The sequence below is a fragment of the Diachasmimorpha longicaudata genome, chromosome 7 (genome assembly GCF_034640455.1).
Source record: "Diachasmimorpha longicaudata isolate KC_UGA_2023 chromosome 7, iyDiaLong2, whole genome shotgun sequence".
In the NCBI taxonomy this organism is placed as follows: Eukaryota; Metazoa; Arthropoda; class Insecta; order Hymenoptera; family Braconidae; genus Diachasmimorpha; species Diachasmimorpha longicaudata.
In genome coordinates this window covers 2,908,599-2,934,056 of record NC_087231.1, presented here as the reverse complement: position 1 = coordinate 2,934,056, position 25,458 = coordinate 2,908,599, and the positions used below count along the sequence as shown (strand labels likewise).

Below are 25,458 nucleotides of genomic sequence, written 5' to 3'. Positions count from 1 at the left end.
TCATCAATCGACGGAATAAAATGGTCTGAAATAGCGTGAGTGCAGCTTTCAGATTCGCCTCGTGTCTGTTTCTTTCTCATTCGAAATAATGTTGTTACATGTGTGATAAAGTTAGATGTTCGTCACCCTTTAATTTTTCAAATGCAATAGATTTGATGCCTTGAGTTCAATTAAACTTTACATAATTCAGGAAGATCCTAACGACTTGATTCAAGTCACATAATATACTTCATAATTCAAGCCCTTAATTATCTGAGTCACAATTTTTATGGGCTTTTAATCTTTCTTAAGGGTCAGCTCAATTTTTTCTCGGCAGATTTTTTTATGATTGACAAACTTGAGTGAAAACAATTCAGAAGCTAAGTGGTAAATCGAGATACGTTGACTTATTTTTGAATCGCGTTTTGAGCAATATCTTCGAAGCCAAAAGAAATGGCAAATTTTTTGTAATGACTTTTATGGTATAAGACCTTTGTGTACTCAATTTGCTCCACCAAAAATATTTTTCAAAAAATTGGGTACGTCCTCTACATTCCGAGATATTCATCAAAAATGGAGCAATAGTAACAGCGATTTATCTCGTTTTACCACTTCGCTACAGAAGTATTCGTATCTTAGTATATGTGAGTTTTTTGGTACATGATTCGGTCTCAATATCTTTAAACATTTAGAATCAGGAAATCTGCACATAATTTTCATAATTTAACACTCATTGTATGCAGTTGAGTCGATGCTGAATTATTCTGAATTATTATTATAAACACTATGTCCTTTTCTTTCATAATTATTACAAATTGGTGATACAAACTTAAATATACGTTTACATTAAACAAGCACCATTTTCTCTCATGACTCGATCAATTCAGAATTTTCTTCCATTTTCGTATAAAAAATATATATATCTCCATACACAATAAATTACTCAATAGATGCCCGCACATATTTTCGCAAAGAGTACACAGAAATAAATATTCCATAAAAATTACTTATTTTTTTCGTAACTCTGAAACGAAAAGTCGATGAGGAAAACTTTACGAAACAGTTTCAAGATTTGTTTTGGAGCGTTCGGTAATTATTATTATAAATTTCTTTGAAAAATTATGCCACCGCCTCTTGAATATCATCAGTCACTTCCATGATCGGTAAGGGAACTTGACATCCGCAATTTTTACTGAATAGTTTTTTTCATGTATAAAATATCACAAATGTGAATAATACTTTAAAATTTCGATCTACCCTCTTGATAATTTCCATAATCATTCAACTTAACACTGAATGGTTGAATAGGTACTGAATCACTTCCATTGTACATCGAGTATCCACGCCTCGACAGTTCTTCACCTGGTACAATCGTCGGATTTGAATAACAAAAATCGGCCATCATGTTCCTCTGGCTATCTAAGCGATTTGATCTGATAAAAAACATCCTATTATTTCCAAGATATTCGAAATTCTCCTTCAATTTTTACCAATATTATTGTACGAATCTAACGTCACTCACCCGTCGTTCGCAAGTCGCTTGAGTTTAACAAAAACAATACCGACGAGAATGAAGAGAATGACAATACAACTGCCGCCAACACCACAGGCGATGTAAAACATCAAGATCATGTCGTCATTGGTGACCTGAATGTCATAAAAAAATTATCAAAAAATTTCCTCACACGATAAACAGATATAATCACTCACCATCGTAATTTTTATTGATATTCCACTCAATAACTCACGATCCTATTCACAAACAGTTCAATCGTCGTTGTTACAGTCAAAAACGTAATGTATCCCACCTTTGTTCACTTCATTTGGCTCACTGAGGAGTCCCTATCAGTTCCCTTGTTATCATTTTCAACGTATAAGATAGTCGTTAGATACGCACCCACCGTGCACTTAATACTTGATTTCGTATCACAATTTTTTTTTTAATCACACAATATCACCGCTCAAATTATGAATCAAAACAGTATAAATATCTTGATGAGAATTACTCATTCATTGTCTTGTTAAGTCACGTTCAAATACCATGTGACTAAATTTTGTGGTGATTTTCGTTCTCGACCTGAGAATGTCTCAACTGTGTACACAATGCTAATTGGCCCCGATAAAATTCCTTCCTCATTCTCCCTCCCTCACCCCTCATTACATCCAAGACACGCTTGATAATGACTCATTATCGACTTTACTCAGAATTAACAGTTTCTCTTCGATAAACAGGATAACCAGGTATTTTCCTGGCGAATATTTTACGTGTCATGAGGTAGTAAAAAATGTATGGAAGTAGAATTATTACAGCATTATAAATATTGTATGGTATTGGCCTGGTTGAGCCAAATGGAGCGAACCACAGACCACGTCTCGTCGCATCTCTAATGTGATGACTCAGGAAGCTCATTAAGATTATCCAACTGCAGTGCTCCATTCGTAAATTATTCGATACTTTGGAGGTCAACAACATCAATGTCCAGAGAATTATTGGGACTGTTGTGGAGTGCAAGAATGGCCGTTTTGTCAGGCGAATTGCGTCCTAAATAATATTGTTATTTCATCATTGATGGAAGGAAAAATTTGCATTCTGAGAATTGGAGGAATACTTTAACACCGACACAGCATTTTCTGGGAAGAATGATTTGTCATCCAATGGAGTTACTTTATTTTATGACATATCTATCGTTTTGCAGTGGGCTGGAAAAATATTGAATAAAAATTACGTATCTTTTGTGTAATTTTGAAGAGATATCGAGAGGAGGAAACTTTTGCGGAACTGTTATTGAATTTTTTGGGAGCTTTCCGTAATTTTTACCTAAATTTTCAGTGAAAAGGTGCCATACCGTGACGTACTTTTTTTTAGTCACTTTTGTAATCGATGTGCGAACTTAAATTACGTATTTTTTACTGCATATTTTTCTGCGTGTGAGACACTGTCTATTAGCCGACATTGGAATCCTCTTAGGCAGTGAGATGATATACGTTAGGATAGCTGTTCCAAAGTTTGTCTTTAAATATACTATACTGTCGAAAGATGAGGAGTAAAGAACGTAAATCTTAGTACAATGTCAGATTGTTGTGTCAATCTTAATATGTTGGCAGTGCTTGTTGACACGTGCCAGAAGAAATTTTACCGTAAATCAGAGGTCGATTTTACCGTGAATTAGCGATAGCTCTTAGAAGGGCTATGGTTGAGTTGTAATGATTAAAAATTGGAATTTCGCCTTTCTCGTGTTTTACCAGCCATTAGTTCCTTTATTTACTTTTGACATTTTTTCGAAAATGTTTGTCTCCCAATAACTAACAAAAATAACGATTTAGGCTAATAATCGCTTAACAAATAGGCCCTCATTAACTCCAAATTAAAAGACTATTACAACAGTTATCTCCGTTGATTTGATTTTTATGAGGATTACTGAGAAACATTTTTTCCTGTGATTTTTTCTGAAATTGAGGTGTTTGATGGTTTTTAAAAATATATGATTTATTGGAGACCGTGTAAATTATGTGTCGATCTATTAATTTACACTGCATTGAGAGCTGAATAGATAGAACCAAAAAATGGCAATCGTTTGAACAAGCGAAAATATAATAAAAATGATGATGATGAATTAAAATTGAAAATTAAAATGAAACTAATCAAAATTCAAAATTAGACAAGATTAGTAGAAAAACGTCGAATTTAATCTAATGTAGGAGAGAATGATTTGTTAAATCATTATGTGGGGGCTTATTATTGATCAATTCATTAGAAAAATAATCATGAAAATTCCGTATTATTCTTATGCGAAAACGACTCTACAGTTTTTGGGTGGCGGCTTAGAAGTGAGATAGAGATTAGAAATTTCAAATATATTTTTAAAAATGTTATGCTTGTAATAAATTACGAAACGAGAACCCCAATAATTAGCTCGATATCCCCGTTAAATTTCACTAAATTCAAATGTATTCATTCAGTCATTATACAATCTGAATTTTCCACTGCATAATTAATAATTAATGAATATTCATTTTGTTGTTTCCAATGACACGAGGATAACTTAAATATATGTACCTATACGATCCATTAGTTTTTTAATGTTTCGATTACTTAAGCATTTCAATGAAAATAAATTCCTGTTGAACAACATGTGAATTGTTCTTTCAGTATGAAAACCCAGATTATAATTTTTTAACAGAACAGTCATGGTGATCAGCAGAAAAAATAATCAATCATCTAGATACTAGAAATAGTAAAAGTAAAATGATAGATTATTTAAATATTTTCGAATATTCATAATTTGATACGTAAATCGCATGATTTGCACTTGGAAACTACATTGTGTGAAGACAAAGTCCCAAACCAAAACATTAATCCGTTTTATGAACAAGATCATATCGTCAGGGAAATGCTGAGTTGATGAGAAAAGATCCCGAATTCATCAAAATTACTTTTCCACTCGCCTCGCTAATTATTTAAATTCATCCTGCGTCTACAAAAAATAGCTTTCTATTTATTTACTGTGTTTTTTAAAACAAATTGACTGATAAGAGTTTTGCATATATTTATTAATGTTAAATATGGATGGACAAATGAACTAATGAATACGCAAATGAATATTAATTGGAATTGATAAGTTGAATAATTTTTTTAAATGAGTGCAACAACTGTTGCTGATTTTTCAGGTTAGAATGACATTATTCTTCAACAATATTTTCAGTTTTTTGATTTTATAGTTCAACAAAATCTCTATTTCTCTTATGAACTCAGATTTAGATATCAAGTCTCTATAGTTTTCATTATGAAATTGTTGATTCCTCAATGTTTTCAAGGGAAAATAATTTTGATTGCATTTTATTTAACTGATAGCTCATAGAAATGAAGAAAATTGAACAATTAAATAAATAATGCCCTTATAACGCGTGGATTTACCACTCAAAGCTATCAGGCATGATCAAGAGATTTGTAATCTCTTGTTCAAATATATTGTCATTATTAACAAATAGACTAAAATTGCTGTGAACCACAAAATTAGTTCTAGGACTAGGATGAATTTAAATTGCGCATTTACCTGTAAATTTCTATTCTTGTCGAATAAATTTCATAATGTACTCATTACTTACAGATAATTTCCAGCTTTTGGCTTGAATAAAATGATCTGCATCAATGAGTGATGATATCAATGCACATAACGCAATGTCAATAACATTTTTAAATATCGGTTCATTCAGTAAAAGGGTTAAGAGTGTCCACGACACACCGGCGATTAATGCATGAGTGATATTGTCGACCATAGCACGAGCCACTGCATTAATCAAATTATCACTTAATCTATCCCCAATCAAACAAATAAAGCCCAATGATATCGTCAATATTATTTTGAATACTGCATTATTGATGGACATATTGCCAAATGTACACACGACAGTATGACATAACCTCACTGATAACAATAACAAAATCAGGATGATAAAACAAGTCGCTGCATTATCGATACGAAATTTGAATTTTGGAACGAATGAAATGAGATAAAATTCAATTATTTTATATGATAAAATGTTTATTACTTTTAACAAGTACAATTAGTGAATACACATCACATAATTAGTATTATTTTTATACATGTGATTGAACTTGAAATGAACGAAAAATTATCATTGCCAAACGCGCCAGAATATTCAATGCAAAACATAGTTTTTATTGTTCCTTTTTGGTTTACTTAAATTGAATTATTTAAACAGTAATTAATGGCTACAGGTTTCGTTAGTTTGTTATATACATCGATGATGAAAATTTTCAGTTTAATTAAGACTATGATGTTATGGCGCATTTCATTGTTAATATCTCACGAGGGATTGGCATTGTTATTTTCAATTTTAGAACAATTTTTCGTTATTTTAAACTAAAAATAATATACTGTTGAGAAGTCCTTCCGCTCTTCCTTTATTATATCGAAAAACTCATGGCTGAAAATTGACAAAAAACAATATTTCATATTAAGACAAGGATAATATGAATGCAAATTGAATTATATTTGTTCAGAAATGCTTGAATGAATTTAAAAAAAAACACGAAACCTTGAAATAACTCTAATTGAGATATAAAAGGAAAAAGTTGCTGTAAAGACAGAAATTTATGTACTTCAGGAAATCAATCATTATTATTGTTAGAACTGTTATTAAGAAAAACCTTGAGACAAAACAAATAGGTTTAATAAAAAATTATTTTGCAATGAATTGTTAAAACTGTTGAGTTAAGGAGTTACTGCGGATATCCACTCAGTTTTCATGTTTTTTGGCAAATTTTCAGGGAAATATGGATCAGTTGGACATGAAAAAATATATAGTTTTTAAGCTTTGTTATTATTCAATGACTCACAAATTTTTACAGCCATGAGTTGATTTTTCTATTTTTTGGTGGAGTTTTGTGAATTTTTGCAAAAGTTTGCTGAGCAAGTAGGAAAATTCTTCTACGCAAATTAAATAATAATAAAACTTAAAAACCTTACGTTATTGCACGTCAGTTTCATCAATCGTTTTTCAAAAATTTGCGAAAAATGAGAAAATATTTAGAATAACCTCTCAACGAACAAATTATCTTCGTTTTTGGGTGAACGATATAATCTCTAGAAGAAAATTCACCTTTCTGAGGATTGAAGACTTTCTTATTATGTATTTTCGATTCATGAGTTTTTAAATACAACAGAAAACTTCTTCAAGTCCTAGTGAACCAGAATGGAAAAGTAAAAAAAACAAGGATTTGATGTCAGTCAAGCAAAAACATTTCACTTCCGAATTTTTAAAATCAACTTTTGATTGGAAATTTTGTTTATCATTGAAAGCACTAATGAGAATAATGACGTTCCATTCTGTAAAAATGAATCTGTTGTGAATATACCATATACAGTATTTTCTTAGATGAATTCCGTTTCTCTGTTAAAGGTCAGTGTCAATCCATGAATCGAATGACGGAACGGGATTTATCTGAAGAGATGGCCAACATTCACATGTACATTCCTTCTCAATACAAAATTATTCTCACAGTACTTTAATTACTAAAAAAAATATTTGATCCTTTTTTTCTTCAATCGCCATAACCCGGCATTTTTCAACTGCTTTATTTTGCCCCACTCACCCTTATCAAAGAATATTTTTCTTCTCAATATAGCAATCGTTCCTGGGATATTGTCAATCAACAAATGCGTTAGTGGGGAGCGGGGGAAAATGGACGTCAATTTTTTTTCTCGATTTCAAAAACAAGGAAGGAATTCACCAACTGACCTTCATCGAAATTCAGTGCGAATGCACAATATGCGACGAGTTATTAACATTTTCCAGACGTTCAGTCAACCACACAGGTCTATTTTTCCCCTCTCCAACTCTAGTACTAAAACGAGTATAGTTAAACCACCATTTATTGTTCATTTTCTTCCGCAAATGCGTTTCGATCCTCAAAATAATGAGCATAATATTAGACTGCGGATAGAAGTGATACAGGTGTATTTAAATACTTGTTTCAGCATCCACAATAATAATGGCTTTATTTAGGGATTATTTAAGGGTAACATGTATTTTAGATACCATTGGAGGAGTTTTATATCGGCGAAAATTCTACCAAAATGGTCTGCCCTACGTGGCCCCATTTGAAATTTTTTTCTCACAATAATCCTTACGAAATTTAGTTGAAAGTGCACGTAGAAAAATAGCACCATGAACATTCTACAATCCATTTATGGAATTTATTTTCTTTCTGTATAATTTTTTTATTCACTCCGTGTGGGCAAAAATTTTCATTGTAATGAATAATTCAATGACATTAATTTTAGTATAAAGTCAAACAAATTTTTTCAGTACAAAGATTACAGACGAGTGGAGAAAGACGGAGTGAATAAATCGAATGAAAAATCTCCACCGTTTTTCAATTACTATTTATCACCAAGCCATTGTAATCCTGTCATAGTTAATACTATTCTCTCAGTCATATAGTAAATAATGGTTTAAATGTACATGTTTATGTATATAGAACTTTTTGTTTATTCAACTATAGTTAGGTATAATTGTTTAATTATAATAAGAATTTGTTCGGAAATTATCATGAGTTTCTCAGTTTCAGAAAGATCAGTTAATCATCACATTTAGATTTTTCTTAACGTTTCTTAACCTTTTTTTTTCTACTTAAATTTTTCTTCGACATTAATCATTAATCATTATCTAATTCATTTAAATTTACAAATGGAACGTTATGTCGTTCACAAGTCGTCGGTTCTTCAATAATTCAAATGCCAAATTGGGAAATTAGACGAGAAACAGAAACATGACAACTTGAGCACGATAACAGCAAATAAATCTTGAAGTGGCACAACCAAATTACGATTAATCTGTGTATAATTTGTTATTGATAGCAGATTTTTGTTGTGAAATGTAAATTAAAGCCAAGGCAAAAGAAGATGTGCCAGTGGAGACAGTCTCCTGCCTCTCATTGAACACTTGTTGAGTATTGTTCGTTTGGCATACTGATTTTGGCGTCACAAGGACGTAATTTTTCACTAATTATTAATTAATAAACTAATGTGATTACATCTCAGGCGATGCATCAATTTAATACACACCAAATACTTGATAATTCAGTACGTGGTCAATTGCGTCGTAAAAAAAATGATAAATACAGGAGAATAATCGATGATAGACAATGTTATATACTTCTCAATTGCTCTGCCCATTAAATGCCAACAATTTGAATGTCGAGCTGAAAGAAAGCCTCTTTCGCACATATTCAACCACAAAATGACACTAGATATGACAAAATAATAGTTTTAAAAAACTAGAACAAACGAATCGTTCAAAAATTAATTGAATTGCTACAAAGAAAATTCACATTGTCGATGAGCACTTAATAATCACGTGAATAAACGTAGCACAAAAATACACAGTAAATTGGTCACCCAAGTCAAGTTATTAACACTCGATCATATCGCATAACTTCAGTCTCTTATGTAATGTACCTCTGAATTATCTGTTATGGTGAATATCTTTGTCGATGTGAATCACTCCGTGGCATACCATATTCTTCATGGAAATGAAAAGCCATATCTTCAAACGTAATCCCTCTTGTTTGACGATTTTATTGGTTTCTTCTTGTTAGATCTTTTGTAACTCTGAGTCAGACTGTAACTCGGTGCACTTGTAAATGCATATTTTGTGTATGCCACGGGACTTGTTTCCTAATTTCTATCCCTGTAAAATGTTAACAGTTAAGACAAATGGAATTTCGATTAAAGGTCTGTAATGAAATGGTAAAACATGAAAAGTCGACTCGTCAAGGCTATCCTAACTTAATATAAAGGTTATATTAATTAGTTTATGTTCAGCTGTAACACTCAGCTGTTGCGTGAAATATTGTAATTCAAGATCAATGGAATAATAATATTTTCTTTTACATTCCAACGATTTCAGTGGCGATGGGATCAAATAAGATATGTTGACTTATCTCCGAATTGGAGCGAAATAGCGGAATTTTTTAATTGACATTTCTTGTAGTATTTGATTTACTAAATAAAAAAACTAATAATGAAGATTTTTGTTTCTTTTTGAGAGTTCGCGATATTTATCGAAAACTAGTCAATAGTCAGAAGTGATTTATTCCGTTTTACCAATTCCCTACTAATGCTCAACGTTAGTAGTTAAAGAGATTTTTAATCTGATTTTGTTATTCTAATATGAATATTAACTTTTTGAAATTCCTCCGAAAAATAGTTAACAATGAATTTCCCAATTAATTGCATTTTGTTTTTTGCAAACCCAAACGAAAATTGAATTAAGGAAAGAATTACAATTTCAAACGTGATCGAGTTCTCTAAAAATTTTGTGTAACTTTTTATAATCTCCGGATTTACTAAAAGGACACAGCAACTTTAAACTCTGACGATTTTTGAGGATTCTACTACCACATTGCCACTGAACGGCAATGCGAAGAGTGTTCGAATGAAGTACAAAGAATTCAGTACAAACAACTCAGTCTAAAAGGAAATTCCGGAGGAAGGCGAAGAATTTTAAGAACAAGTCAGTAGTCCGCTCAGAAGTTTTTTAACTTAATAGTCACAGGCAGTACTTTAATAATGATATTGAAGACTTTCTGAGTACGTAATCTTCCGAACTTATAGAGAGTAAAGTTACTCCGAACGTAGCACCACTCGTTGTTGATGAAAATCACTTACTTAGCGTACAATGAAAAAGTTAACGGTGAATAATGCCGAATGAAAAAATTTAATTAAACGTACTTTCCGTTGTTAATTAGCGGAATTTAAAATAATGAACCTATTTCTCATCTCATTATTTATTATCTAGGAACCTCTGACCTTTGACATCTCCCCCTACTCTGTGCCCTCCACAAACTTACTGTGAAAGCTCCTTAAATTTACAAAAAGAGTTTATGAAAGCACAACTATCATTGGGTTAGAAAATAAACTCATTTGCCTTTATTTATAAATATTCATTACCCAGGATTCACTCACTACTGGCAGAACGAGTTATATTTAAAAACAAAGTCCCATCTATACACAATTTCATTGATATAAACTTGAATTTTGAAAAATCCCCGGATCTACTCCATCCCCCTCTCCGGTAACGACTTTTTCCCGGAAAATACCCCTTAATAATTCCACATGATTGAATTTAAATGTGAAAATTTTACACATCCAGAATTATTCCCGAACGTTCCGTAATTTTTATTTATAATTACCGATGAAAAATTCACTACTGTCACATCAAATTTCTGTAATCAATCAGCAAACTGCTGATTCTGGAATTTTTTCCGAATATTTCTCTCCATTGATCACATCTAATGACTTGATTAATTTTACCATTTCAATCCAGAATAAAATATCATCAAAATAGCGATCAATTAATGCCAACAAATCTACATACCCAGGGCCTGGATAGTAATAAGGAGGTGGACGTTCATATTCAGTGCTTAATGGTGGAGCACCAGCCGGTGGCTGATACCTTGGTGGACCGCCATTTGGAAAATCCCAATTTCTACAATAACAAAATATGACATCTAAATATAACACTCACCTACACATCAACAAATCACCAAAGTAAACAAAAAAACTGACAAATGAAAATGAGCCATATAATGTACGCACGACTTCAGTATTCCACATATTCACTGGTTTTTTAAAAATAGACTACAATCACATTATTATCATCAAAAATACTGGGGAACATAAAGTAAAAAAAATGTACAAAAAATTGATAAACCTATATGATTGTGAATAATTATTGTGATCGCTAAAATACGTTTGGACAAAAACATCAAAGTATTATTCGACAATTACGCGACAATTAGACTGTTAAATATCGTCTGTTTCACATAAGAGTGACTCTTACGACTTACGTGTGTGCATTGGGTGTATTTGAAGGTGGTAAGGGTGTCCTCAAGCAAGGTTCCCACTCACCTGTAAATAATGGGGAAAAAAAGCTCGTGACCAAGTGTCGGTCTGACTACAACATTCTCTTTAGCCTCTTTAAAAAATTTTTTTATATCATTCTAATAACAAACAGACAAGAAACTATGTCAATAATGGCACAACAAAAAATGTAAATTCAATGAGTGGGAACCCTGCGTATTTACTGTGTTAAATATTGACAATAGCTATTGTATACTCATGATTATCATGATCATTACAACTGTTATTATGTGTTGATATTTGGAGATCATAAACGATATGAAATTAAACATCTAATGAGTATTTTGTTATATTGGGTAATGGAAAATAAACGATTAAATGAACATAAATATGAAGCTCCAAACGCATTACAAAAGCGATCAATTTTATACCGGTTTATTAAAACTTACTGCGACTCTAGCGGGATACTATAGACTTTATTTGGACTTTCAGGTTTTGAGGTCGCAACACGATCATGGCGTTGCCATGAACGGGCGAAACTGCAATGGAAATTTAAAATACTTCTTTATTGAATTGCTCTTGATTACGCATTTTGTTTCCGTTTATTCTTATCATCTCTTCATTTTTTTCTCTTATCTTTCATTTCTTCATTTTTACCATCTTCTAGAATGATTTTAATTGCTCGGTGGGCTCGTTACTGAAGGAGAAAATCAAGTCCTAATGATAATCTTGTATTTCTGAAAATTTTTATGTTGGGGATATGTCAAAAGCACGATTTACTAGCTTTTTTGGGAACAATGAGGTACGAATTATCATCTTGTACATCAACCAAATTGAGTACAAATTGATACATCACATTGAGTTTAGATTGATCAATTGGTATTATTACCATCGCTGTAACGTATAATGACGTTCAATCCCGATATGCGCTACGAATAATTGTCCAGAATTACATAATTTAAAAAATTTATATTTTACGGTTGTTTGGGAGTGAATGAAAAATTTAACAAATTTCGCCAAAAAATGAGGATAACAATGTTTTTTGAAAATAAACAAGTTTACTATGTTCAATAATTTGAATAGAATTCTGTAGGAAATTGTGGAAGTTTTTTTATTATTGAAATGGAATCAATTGTATTAAAAACGCAATGAATGTATTAAAAAAATTATCAATAAACTGCAGAACGAGTTCCAAAAGTATTTTCCTCTGAAAAATGCCTCGTAAAAATTTATTACTCATTTATTTAGTATCTTTTCATGTCATGTTAAATAATTGCCAGTTCTGAAAGTACGATTTTAATAAAAATGACGAATATATCTAGTATTCAAGGGAACTAATTATTGATTGGAATCGAACGATAAACAATAAAAAATGGAATATGTTCATCTGAGAAATTAATTCTAAGGAACCTTTCTTGCGAAAAATCTCTTCCGGGAAAATTTTCAGAGAGAAATTTTGCAGAATGGAGCCCTTTTCTATTTGAATAAATTTACTTACAGAGTTTGGAAATGATTATCAAATTTGGAAGTCTTTTCATTGATAATTTGTTTTTTTCTTTCAATTGGTTGATTTCGCCCTCTTCGACTGTTACCCAATCCCGTTTTCCTCTAAGTATTATCGCAGTTTTTACATTAACCTCAACATAAAAGTTGACCTGACTTATTTCCCGCCACATAAAATTTCTATGCAATAATTTCTCCCTCAAAAATTTCTCTGCGACAAAATTCTCAAGAGAAAATTTCCCTATTTATTATAAAAACTTTGCTACGTTTTTTTTTCATGAAAATGTTAAGACGGGAAATAAATCGGGGAATCACATAAAATACACTAAGTGATATTCGGACAATATCTGGCAGATTATGCTCTACCATCTATCGCCCTTGAACCACAATCAACTATTACTACTGCATATCCTACACTCAACTTACTTTGGCGCAAGATCAGAGTATCTCGAGTCGTGATGAGATGAGCCTTGATGAGCATCAGCAACTCTTTCCCTACCGGTGTAGACCCCCGCTGCTGCTGGGCCATCGTAACTCTCCACATATGCAGAGGGATGATGCCTGCTGTGTGCGTTATGCTTCTTATCGTGTACACTGAAAAAAATATATCACTCATAAATATTTTTTGATTAATTCTTCCAGGAAGATGAGAGAGTCTACAAGAATTCCAGATACGAGTCAAAGCACCGACAGAGAATGAACGAATAAAGGCTCAAGGAGACATTGAAAATAATCATCTATAATACTTACTGAGCTAAAGGCATGTTATCCCTGTCGGCATATGCGTCATACAGATAATCTCTGTAATTTATCGTGTTAGTGATTAAAAATGGAAAAATTGTAAATAAAGAGTTTAGTTTTTACCCTCTGTTTTACTCCAAAGTGACAATTTTAGATCAACAGGAGAACGTATTTTCATGCTTTTAAATTACCCAGAAGGTGTTTCCATTGAGAAATCATAAAACAGATGAGTAAAAGAGAATTTTTACTTACGTCTCGACGAGGGGTCCTGGGTATGGATCAGATTTTTGATAAAGGGCACTGAGCTTCACGCAGAGAACAATGGTGGGAATGAATAGAATGAGGGTCCAGCCGACACTCGCCCAAAATCCGTTCTGAAAAATGGCAAAACAACATAATGAATCATTTATTTTTTTTAAACAATTTGACTAATGGTTTGTGATAGAAAAAGTTTGGTGTGCGGGAAATAAGGCACAGTAGTTTATCGTTTCAACTGTTAAATAATCATAAATGCGAAATGAATTCTTCAAAACAATAATAAAAATATGATGGTAATTTTTTAATTTCGGGGAAAATGATGTCTCGATTAACTTCTGTCTGTAAGATGTATTTATCCAAGAAGACACAGCTTTGTTCGACTTTTAAAACAAACGGTTCGTTGTTCTTGAAAAGTAAATCAGATTGTGTTTTCTGTTGTTTTGTGTTCCTCAACCAAGACTTGTTGGGAATTTCTCAGGATGTATAGATTACAATTTCTTATTAAATAACAGATTACTAAATTATTTTTAAACTTAATTAAACCCCCTGTGTCAAATAAAAACGAATATTGAAAACATTCAGCCTCGCCTACTTTTCATTTCCTTAATTATTCACAAATCTGTAGATTTTCATATGAAAAGTATCTAAAACTGAAAGAACCAATGCAGAAAACTTTTCTAATTAATTTAAAATTATCAGCTTTAGATATTCACAAAAAAACGTAACATTGTCAATTCACTCTTGTCCTCCAATCCTACAGACTACTAACTTAACAATAAAAAAAGAAATAAAAATGAAAACTCACGAATGGATCTAGAATTTTGTTACATCCAGCAACAATAGTCGCATTATATGCATTAGAAACTGGTCCACATCTGCCAACAGTTTCCTTCCAATTTTTAATGAGATGCTCCAAGAAATCATTGACCTGTCGCAGAAAAATCTCTCCAAATTTAGTAGCAAGATAATTAACATACTCTGGTCCATCTTTATTCAAAAATTGCTGTGCATTCATGACTTCGTGAACCAAGTTGAGAATGGCCTCAGGCATAGAGGTATGGTTGAATTTAATATGCTCCTCAAGCGTCATAGCACTCTTACTAAGCTGTTCACTGAGTGACGTCATTGGCATTACTAAATCCTTGTGATAATGCTCCAAGTCGTGGGCATTTTTAATCAAGCTATCCTTTATATCCTCGTGACCTGGTGGCAATTCATCAGACACTTGTTTCAACTTATTGCTAAGATGCTCCAGGTTGATGCTCGTTATATTATCCTTCAAGAGTTCAGCATACTGATAAAATTTAATATCACTCAATCCACTCTGTGCCAAATCATTGAGTTTAGCTGTGGCACTCTCAGTCAATATAATGATTCCTGGCTTTAAATTAATCATTTTCCGTAATTCGTCTATTGTACTACTGATGGCATAACGTTCAACGTAACTTCTTAATGAATCAAGTTCAATAAGATATTCCAATTTGAGGACTTTGTAGAGTGTTTCATTGGCATGACACTTGGTGAGTATCCAGCTCATGTTAATATCGGCATCTTTGTTATTAGCGTAAAGCAAGTCCTTCACATGTATGATATCATCGACAAGTTTGAACATACGATTGTCACGAGGATTTTTTAGTGGCTCGCAAATACCTCTCTGTACTACAACACCTGTTATCATGTGCGCTGAAGTGATAATCATGAGTGCACTTGTCAATAAAAATATAATCCACACAGCCAGCATTAAGAATCTCGCTCCAGACCCTTTATTACAGCAATCATCGCCATAACCGTCTGGACGTTTTCCACAAATACCACAGCAGAGGCCAAATGTCAGGCACATGAGAACTGTCAGAAGTATACCAGAAACACCGAGACCCACGTAATATCTGTACAATGAATATTGGTCTATGTTGTCTTGGGCGATTTTTAAATGGGGTATGTAGACCCTATTTATATCTCGATTAATCCTATCAATCATACTCGTGATATTGCTGGCAATCTCTGATAGTGATTGGCCGGCTTTTCTTATACTTGTACTGACAACTGGAATTGTCTGATTAACGGCACGCTGGATGTCACGCTGAATTCTGAGGAAGGATTCCTTGCCTTGGCGCACCTCGGAGACAATGTTGCCTTCCATCAGAGATGTTATGTTACGCAACGCGAAGGTAACATCCGGAAGCTGGAAATTAAAGGATTTTTCATGTAAGTGTCAATGCTTTACCAGTTAAATTTCACTGGCGAAAAAAAAATTTTTATCGAGACCATTTATCATTTTTTTTTTATTTTTATCGAGATCATTTATCATTTTTTAAAAATTTATTTATTTTTATTTTTATCGTCGGATTTTTCAGTTTCGAAGAGTCATTATTTTTATAGTGAATACCAGTTATCTTTTGATGAAAACATATGTCATTGTGGGAATAAAAATGTTCTGGAAGTGAGTAGCGCAGTCATAAATAGAGATAAGTCAATTTGGGCTATTGATTAGTTTTCAATGAATATCTCGGAATTCAAGACAGATAGTCGGATTTTTATTGTAGACGCTTTTGTGGAGGTTGTCGAAGGCTACAACTGTGATTATAAAAATTCTGATGTCTCCTATTGACTCGGAAATATTGTTCAAAGATTCTAATCATAGATAAGTGGAATTATCTCGGTTTATCGCTTCACTACTGAATTAAAGTTTCTCAACAGAAAAAAAGTTTAAAATTTGGTAACAGAAGCTGGTTGGTATAAAGCAATATTTGAATAGTTTTAAATAAATAAAAGTTTACTATCTTCAGGAAAACTTTACGTATCTAAGAATAAAAATTACGTTGTTATAGCAATCAATATAATTACTTTAATCGACCAATTGACTTATAGTTGAAGTGAAACTTGTCTATTTTTAGCGTTGTAATTAGAAGTCGATTTGAATGAGATTAACATTTTTCTAGAATTCAGTCATCATTTATTAATGGCCAGGGCGGAATCATGCTGTCCATGGCCGAAGGATTAAACATGATAGAAAATAAAATAAATGGGGTGTATTACTAAACAAAAACTAAAACTGACAATTCAGAATTGAATTTTGTAAGGAAACGAAATTGAGGGGAGAGTTGAAACAAACGATTCTAGCAGAATCACTCGATGGAAGTAATTGGACGTTATCAGGAGTGCAGTTTTTATTTCTTCACCAGAAAATGATATTAATTTATAATAATTGTATCAGATATTAAGATGCTCTTATCTGAATTTGGTGCAATTTTAGATAAAGGTCACAACATGGAAATCTTTATTTGAGGTTTATTTGAGGAACCAATATTCGATGGGCTCCTCAAATAAATTGGCTCGTCACTGTAATCATTTTCTAGATATAACTGTCTCGTCAATTCACAAAAACAGAAAAATTCTTACTCTATTTGATCTAAATAAATGTATCTCAAAAATAGATAATTGATATTCACTGTACGATCTTATTTACTTGGAATGACTAGGAATTCCCATATTTTCTCAGATAAAATTTCGGTATTTCCCCCAGACAAAATATCTCCGAATAAAAAAATCGGGGAGAAAAAATACTGCACTGGATATTCAGAAAGCTATATAAGATTCCGAATTCGCCGTATTGTGTGAAAAACGATTGGATTTGTTCATGTAATCATCAAATTAAATGAATGGAAAATTTCTTCCGCTTCATTCATCTCTCTGTACTACTGTGTATGTTTTTATTTCTACTATATTTACGTATATTATGATTATTGACGTTTATTGTGGTTCAAATGTTATATTTACCAACTCTATTTATCGACGTGATTTTGCGAATTGTTTTTGTTTTGAATTTCTGCGAGATTTGTGTTGAAAAAACAAGTTATAATGTGTTCATATCAATTACTAATTTATTAATTGCTGGAAATTTGTAGATTTTTTTTTCCCTAATCCTTCGATAATATTTGTGTTATTTTTGTGTTTTGTTGTACCGGGCGGTGAGTTGATAATATGTGAAGTAATTTTATTCTTCCATTTCCATTCAATAATATTTTGTCATGAGCAATCACATTATTATGAATCCATTTTAAAGGGAGAGAGGGGGAGGGGGCTTTGACCGGAGTTTTCTTCTTTGGAGGACTGTTATCCGGCGATAAATATTCCGACCTTTGAAATTTACTGAATGATGTAAAACTTGTATAAAAAAAAACATCTCAATAAAAATAACATTTCCTAGCAGTGTACAGATTGAACTCTAGTTTATTTTTATTATTACTTCACCTTGGGGAAGTATTGATCCAAGTACTGCATGTAAATCATAATGGAGTGAGAATTAATAGATTTTATCGATTAAATATTCATAAAGAATTTCACACTGATTAGAGTACTCACCTTATCGAATTCAACTTGCACCGATAACTGATTAATTTTGAAGTCTTGAAATAGTTGTTCACATGCATGAGTCTTACACGCAGCCAAACTGTGCAGCAAGTCTTTTTTAACTCCTCTAACTACGATATCAAGTTGGCTGGCATTGGTCCTTAATTCCTGGGTTATTTGATTCATCATTCTCAAGTCCTGTCTTATTGCATCCAATCCAGAAACGATATCACTCAAATTTTTTAGTGAAACGGCATGAGAATAAATGGCAAGTTCATCTGTAACAATTCTACCGCTTGCTTGAAGTATTTTATTCAGAGTTATCTCGAGTTCGTTGTAGTTATCCTTGAGAAGTGTATTTATTTGCAACTTCGTTGTTGTTAAATACAACTCCAGGTCTTTTAAACTTGTCTTCGCTTGGCTCGGAAGATCTTCGGTGCCCTCTTGCATGTATTCATTTGTGACAAATGCACAAACAACTCCAAATCTGCATTCAGAAGAAGAACAAAGCGGATTAATTACTGATAGCTAATGAATAAGTAGGAATTCATCTCGTCAATAGATGATTCCACTGAAATATTCCGGAGTTTTTTGCATTGCTGAGGAAATTTTCGATCAGATTGTTCTTATAACCGATCATTAGATAAAAAGTAGGTTAAAAATCAATATTATCTAGTGAATATTGTTATTGATCGTATTTCGATAACCAGTAAAATACTGAACAGAGAGAAGTAATATTGAATGACCAATATGAAAAGATGACGACACCCAAACATACAATTTAGTTCTCATATGCTGTCGACTTGAACAAAAGATTTACATACAATGAAATTATTTTTCGTGAAAATTATGAGTTTTTAATTGTGTCGTTAGCTGCGAAGGAACTCAATTTATGAGTTCGTGAGTGAACTATGAATAATTCGAGACAAGTTGAAAGTCAATTTACTTAACTTCCCATGAGCTTGAAATATTCCAGAATATTCAACAACAGGAAATTCAATTTCATGGGTTTAGGTATGTGAGGGTGGAATCATCATATGTACAATTTTTCCATCAAATGCAAACGAATTGTGCATAACTTCAAGATATTCCGACATCGCTCGCTACTTTTAATTAAAAAATCTTTGGGGACTTCTAGTGTATTTCAATTTAAAGCAGTTTGATATTTAGTTTTCGAGAAATACCTGAAATTCTAGAGGTAATTGAAAAGGAATCCTAATTGACCTTTTGTAACGTGAATTTGGGGCTCTAAATAAATATAAAAATTTTGCTATCTCCCTTAAATATCTAGAGAGAAATTTATCAATAGTTAAAATCAATTTTGTCGATTCAATATTCCACCAGTGACGTCTTTTTATGTGGAAATTCTAGTAATTAAAAAAAAATGCTGTATCTTAGTTTGTATGATTTTGCCTAGTAGATATTTCCCACTGACATAATATCTTATTTTAGAACTCTTGAAAGCCTAATGTATAATAAATGAAAACTCTATTAAAAACGTGCTATAAAATTAATAAATATGATAATCGAATCAAATGTGATGAAATTTAAAAAAAAACTATAAAAATTTGATTCCATTAGAACTCAATAAACACTTGACTAGACGTTAAACTTCAAGAGTTCTCAAGACGGTGAAATATCGATTATTGACCTATAAAAAGTTATGAGAAAATTCATAGAAAGAGCTAAAAAAAAGTCCTCTCAAGCGGAAATTTCCCACAACTTCCGATAAAACGTTTATCACGAATCATTTCCTCACAACTTAATAACAGATTATTTCGCTTTTTTCATTGAAATACTTCTTTAACAGTATTACAATCTTATCATTCCGAAGAGGACCTTTAATTCAGCACTAGAATCATCATCAGTGTCCCCCAACTCTGATGATTCCATTTAAACTAATGAGTAAGATAATTACAATATGATTGTAGCGACGCAAATGAGAATAAAACTGAGAAAGACTTTGCGGCAGTGATCATGTTTTTTATCAAACGGTTGACTCCTTGCACCACAGTGTCCAGCACAACGGCAGCAGCAGAAAAAAAGTCCAACACATGGCAGTATTGCAGCAAGTAAAAGGCCGGCAACAGCGAGCCCTGCCAGTCCACCATAGTGAGTCACAATTATTTTCCATTCCTTCGCAGGATCGGCAAATTTAAACTCTCCATTATTAACCGTTATCATTCCTGAAATCAGACATTATGTTCTCAATTTTCAGAACTACCGTTATCCGAAGAAAAAAATATTCTATCAATAAAAAGTCCACAGGCTTAAGAGATGAATGAATCGTTGCTCGCATGTAGAGCAACAGATAAACGATGACTTCCGTGTAAGATTATGAGTCACAGTCGGATGTCATCGAACATAACTAACAAATACGGATTTTCGTACAGCGATAGAATAAATGATGTAGCAAAATGATAAGACGAGATAATTCAGTTTTGGGTATGAGCCAGTTTTTGGTAAATACCTCGGAATCTATGTGAGATAGAAAAATTTTTATCATGACATTTTTTGTAGAGAAAATTAAGTACTAAACTAAATGTCATTACAACAATGGCGCCAGCTCTCTTCGTTTCAGAGATATTGCTCAAAAACTCGACCGGAAGGTTTGGTCCACTTGAGAACCAAAATTATCGTGATGATTAAATACATGGGTATCATAATCAATCTCTAATCAATCGGAGTAATTAATCATTCTGCCCAATACAACATGTTCTTATCTCTTGTGCAATATTTATCCCAATCTGCTGACCTGCATTACCTGAATATAATCCATTTGCATTGCTCTTGATAAGATAATCCTTCCAAATTTAAGGTGCAAAGAACAATCGATAAATACGAAATACAGTTCTGATTGCTCATAATTACGTGGCCGCATGTTTTGTTATACTGGTAAATCCCCGAATTTTATTCGCAATTAATTATTCTCTTTTCAATTGAATTTCTGTACGATTTTTCAACACGAGATTTACTTCGCCGATTATCTTCAGAAAATGCGAATTCATTTTGTTTCGAAGAACACTGAACAAATTAATTTAAAAAATGTCTTTTACCATATATTGACTTTCCACTGGTAAATATACATAAATATTTCCATAAGGCATAGAAATGATAAGTAAATTGTCTAGCAGTTGACAAATATTCTTGACAGAAGAATTTTTTTTGCGGGGTTTTTATCGATTCGCTATTTCCTGATCAATGCTGATCGGTAAATTCAAAACAATCTCACTTCTCATCAGATCAGTTGAGTTATGATGATCCATAATTCATGAATGAAATGTAAATAACAGAAAAAATATTGTTATCACGACAAAAGTCGAGAAACGATTATTAATTGTTTTACTATCGTGTCATCGGCGTTTTTCCGCGAAATTTGGGAAATTTTACTGTGATGTAAATTTTTATGTGCACAAATTATTAATTTCAGGGAATAATTAATGTTACATCAAATAAAAATCAGTATCAAAGTGTACATGAAATTTCCCGACTAAAAAATGTTCAGATGCAACTGATAAAAAATATACCAAATTTATTTGTAGATATTTGAATGACTAATTTACAAATAAGTGACGCCGCAGTAAAATGAGATAAGTCACTTTTGACTATCGTCCGGTTTTTAGTGAATATCTTGGAACCTAGGGAAGATGGAAAAATTATGGACATAACCTTTTTTGTGGAGCAAATTGAGTATTACAACATTGTTAACTCAGAGATATTACTCAAAAACAAATTTAAAGATGAATTCACTCATCTCGATTTACGACTTCACCACTGAAGTCTGAATCAAAACGAAAAATGATATAAAATATCTAATGTCATATTAATGATAGTGTAAATAGTCCATTATACGAACTACATCACTTCACACAAATAAAAAATGAATGATAATCAATTGAAGTGATCTTCAAATGTTTCATTGAACAACAGGAAAAATGTTTCTAGGTTATAAAAATTCGAGAAACCTATCATAAACTAAAATATTTTCCTTCTTAGGAAACCGAGTCATTTGCCTCAGAACATTCCGGAAATGGGAATTAACATTTTTGTATCGAGATTCATAAATACCGAAAATTTTGGAGAACAAAGAGACAGGAGGATGTTATTCTTTGTCTTCCTGTCCCATGTCCCATAGTTCCCTAAATCAGTTCCTCCATCTGCTGTTCCTCCATCACTATTTTCTTATGCACGATTACTAATAAAATAATGGTTTTAATTTTAAACTGCAAGGAACGATCGATAACCCCGGATTTCGCATAGCCATAACAATCCACCATTCTCTCGCACAATAAAAATCCCCTTAAAATTATTTTCTCACAGCTAAAATTGCCACGAATCATCAACGAAGATATGTGCCCCATTAACTCAATGTCAATAATTTCCTAATGTTTACCAACAGCATTGTACCCCTTCATATGCTGACACGTCGGCCATTTTAATTTGTCTCTATGGGGGGCAATTGTCATTGTTCGTTAGTAACCGAATAAACGGTCTTCCAGGGCGTAACCATAAATTATAACTCAAGGTACACGTCTAAATATGCCTTCACAGATTACCCAGCTACCAAATAATTAAGAAACATCACCAACATACCCTCTGGATATGCCTGCTTGGATTGTACAATATCAATAAACAAATTAGTGACATTGTACAGCTGTCCCATGCCTTTTGGATTGAATTTTGTTGTTGCATTGTATGGCAATCCCGTTGTGTTAACAGATGTAAATTCAACAGCCTGTGATGCCATCATCTCCTGCAGTTGTCTATCCAAGTCTTTACTGACAGCTCGCATTCTCGTGGCAAAGTCATCCTCACTTAGCACTGTATCAGGTAGAATAACACCACAGAACAATAATAAAACAGTTAAACTCGAGTATTGTAATTTCTTAGCCATTTTGTTAACTGGATATTTTCAGTTTGTATGGGGCTCGGGCGCACGTAGACGCGCCACAAGCCACAACAAAAAACGTTCACCCCGTCGACAGCTCTCCACTGCTGTGAACTGAACGATAAAAACCTCGGCACGAAGCTTTAATACCAATATACAGCACAAGTTCCTGCCTGTATCGTACGTATATATCAATCAATGGCAACTCCTCCGGTACATTTGTAACTGTATTTTATTCTCGTTTGTGTGGTGCCCTGGCAGCTGGGGAGTGGGGTTAACCCCACCAACACTTGGCCAACTGGATGATCTCTCTCACTCTGCTATCGCCATTGTGTCTACGCCATCCTTGTCGACGTCTCCAAACACTTGTATTGCCAATGAACTCCTCCAGCCGATTAATTCTCCCTCCTCTTATGATCTTTTTGTGTTATGATTTTATTGCAATTTGATGCATCGCCACTGGGCGGCGCTTTTCACACTACAATAGGAATATGGTGTGGGAATGAGAATGGATGAGCATGCAAAGAGGATTGACTAAAATAGAGGCTCAGTTCGGGGGTTTGACTGACGTCAGCAACATCGTAGTACCTTACCCCAAAAGAGGGAGGACCTTACATGCAAATCCTGGAGTGTAGCAGTGAGCAACTGCTCATTAAAATCTTGATTTGTATGAAGTTAGCCAACAGATTCTATCAGTTGTACTTAGTTTGTGCCCGTTTGTGCTAAGCTTAAAATGTTTCGATAGTTTCTCATTTGATTTTAGATAAATGATAAAAAATATAACGGAAGTTTGACTGACTGATCAGTAAATATTGACATTTGTTAAATTCTTGTTTAGTGGCGAATGTGATATACAGAGGTCACTACTAACAGTTGCCCGGTGGGTTCCGCCTATTCCAAACAGAGGTCAATACGTGCTTTTTTTTAAAAGTAAATGAAAAAGTAACGAAGCATTTTAAACTCAGTAGAAAAGGGTGCAACCTTGCAAGGGTGCAAACAACAGAATTAGTTCATTTCTTACAAAACAATCACCTGTTGGCTATCAGTGCCTGGTAGTTAACAACACATAATCGAAAATTAATTAATTTTCCAATAGGGAACTTGCATGCGGCCCAGATTTGAGAAATAAATGTATTAATAAATAGTTTAACGCCTATGGAATACTCTCCAACGAAAAATGCATTCTAATTCCTTGGAGTTTTTTTTTTAACAATCAATCGAAAATTGCATAATTTTGGACCCCGTTTTAACGCTCGTGACGTCATGAGGCGGTGCAAAAAGGATTGACCAAAGGGGGGGGCTCCGTTTGTACTTTTTCAATTGTACAAATGATGAACAGTAGAGAGAATTTTCAAACGTTGAGAGCCCCGGTGTGCAGGGATCCAACTGTCGAGACAAAAATGTGGCTGTACATGTGGACCCAGCGCCACATGTACAGTCTAGCTTTTTAGAATTTTAGAATTTTCAAACATGATGATCATTTGTACAGTTGAATAAGTACGAACGGAGCCCCCCGCTTGACCGATATGCAGATACCCCAGTAGGACTCGTGGCGCCCCGTCTCCTCGGGGGTGAAATCACGTCGGTAACGTGGAGAAACTGGCGTCAGTCAAACCCCCAGAACTGAGCCTCTACTTTGGTCTATCCTCTTTGGTTGTTGGTATCAATCAAACCGGTCAAACCCCCAGATCTGAACCTCTACTTTAGTCCATCGCTTTGTGATAATACCTGGGAGGTAAACTTCATTTCCGTTGAGTTTTGCTGAAAGGTAGATGAGAATGACGATTTTTTTCAGATTTTATTTTTAGAAATTTACCTACATTAATCACACTGCCGGATTTTTTTCATACTTTATTGTATTGCATGATTGTTACATGATATTTGACAATATTCTATGGGCACTACAATTTTTTTAGATACATTTGCGGAGGATTGATTTTTGGGAAGAGATTCGATATTCCATTGACCCAATTTTTATTGGCAGTGACTGCGGCACGCGCCACGGTTAATTATACCGTAAATTTACTACTACTAATAATAATAATAATATGCTAATAATAGTAGGGCAGATGGATAGGCGCATTGGGCCTTTTGGACCGTAAGTACGTGAGCAATTTTATTTGGATTGAAGGTAATTCCTGGTGCGGATACAAGGCAGCGGTCTAGGGCCCTTTTTATTGTACACATACGTGAGATTCTACCGGGGCAACTTGTAACTTGCAATCAAATCCTCGCGTGTGATAAGGGTTTGAAATGTCGTCATTTGAGGTGCGGAAAGGTTAAAAAAGTAGGAAAATCCGATTGTATTGATCCACAGTGATAATAACGATTGATATAAGTTATATATCA

The 25,458-nt window shown here is 33.3% G+C and overlaps 2 protein-coding genes and 1 long non-coding RNA gene across 11 annotated transcripts in view; 1 reads left to right on the top strand and 2 right to left on the bottom strand.

The window, feature by feature from the left end:
* LOC135164613 (uncharacterized) overlaps nt 1-25,458 on the top strand; it is a 142,659-nt gene that overhangs the window by 34,485 nt on the left and 82,716 nt on the right. The window lies entirely within an intron of this gene.
* On the bottom strand, nt 1,691-5,499 carry LOC135164723 (transmembrane protein 267). The gene is made up of 2 exons (XM_064125354.1): nt 5,086-5,499; nt 1,691-2,521 (listed from the first exon to the last, which is right to left on the bottom strand). The coding sequence occupies exons 1-2, from the start codon at nt 5,365-5,367 to the stop codon at nt 2,177-2,179; spliced, it is 627 nt and encodes a 208-aa protein (XP_063981424.1). The 5' UTR covers nt 5,368-5,499; the 3' UTR covers nt 1,691-2,176.
* On the bottom strand, nt 5,640-23,628 carry LOC135164720 (prominin-like protein). Of its 9 annotated transcripts, XM_064125339.1 has the most exons (11): nt 22,815-23,627; nt 20,140-20,407; nt 18,234-18,708; nt 18,123-18,146; nt 14,677-16,053; nt 13,866-13,987; nt 13,623-13,673; nt 13,299-13,466; nt 11,819-11,908; nt 10,885-10,995; nt 8,640-9,195 (listed from the first exon to the last, which is right to left on the bottom strand). In XM_064125339.1, exons 1-11 carry the CDS (start codon nt 23,113-23,115, stop codon nt 9,183-9,185), a joined length of 3,000 nt encoding a protein of 999 aa, XP_063981409.1. In that variant the 5' UTR covers nt 23,116-23,627; the 3' UTR covers nt 8,640-9,182. The 9 variants fall into 9 exon arrangements, with proteins under 9 accessions (XP_063981410.1, XP_063981409.1, XP_063981414.1 ...); XM_064125340.1 differs by lacking the exon at nt 18,123-18,146 and having other exon boundaries at nt 5,640-9,195; nt 22,815-23,623; XM_064125344.1 differs by lacking the exon at nt 10,885-10,995 and having other exon boundaries at nt 22,815-23,628.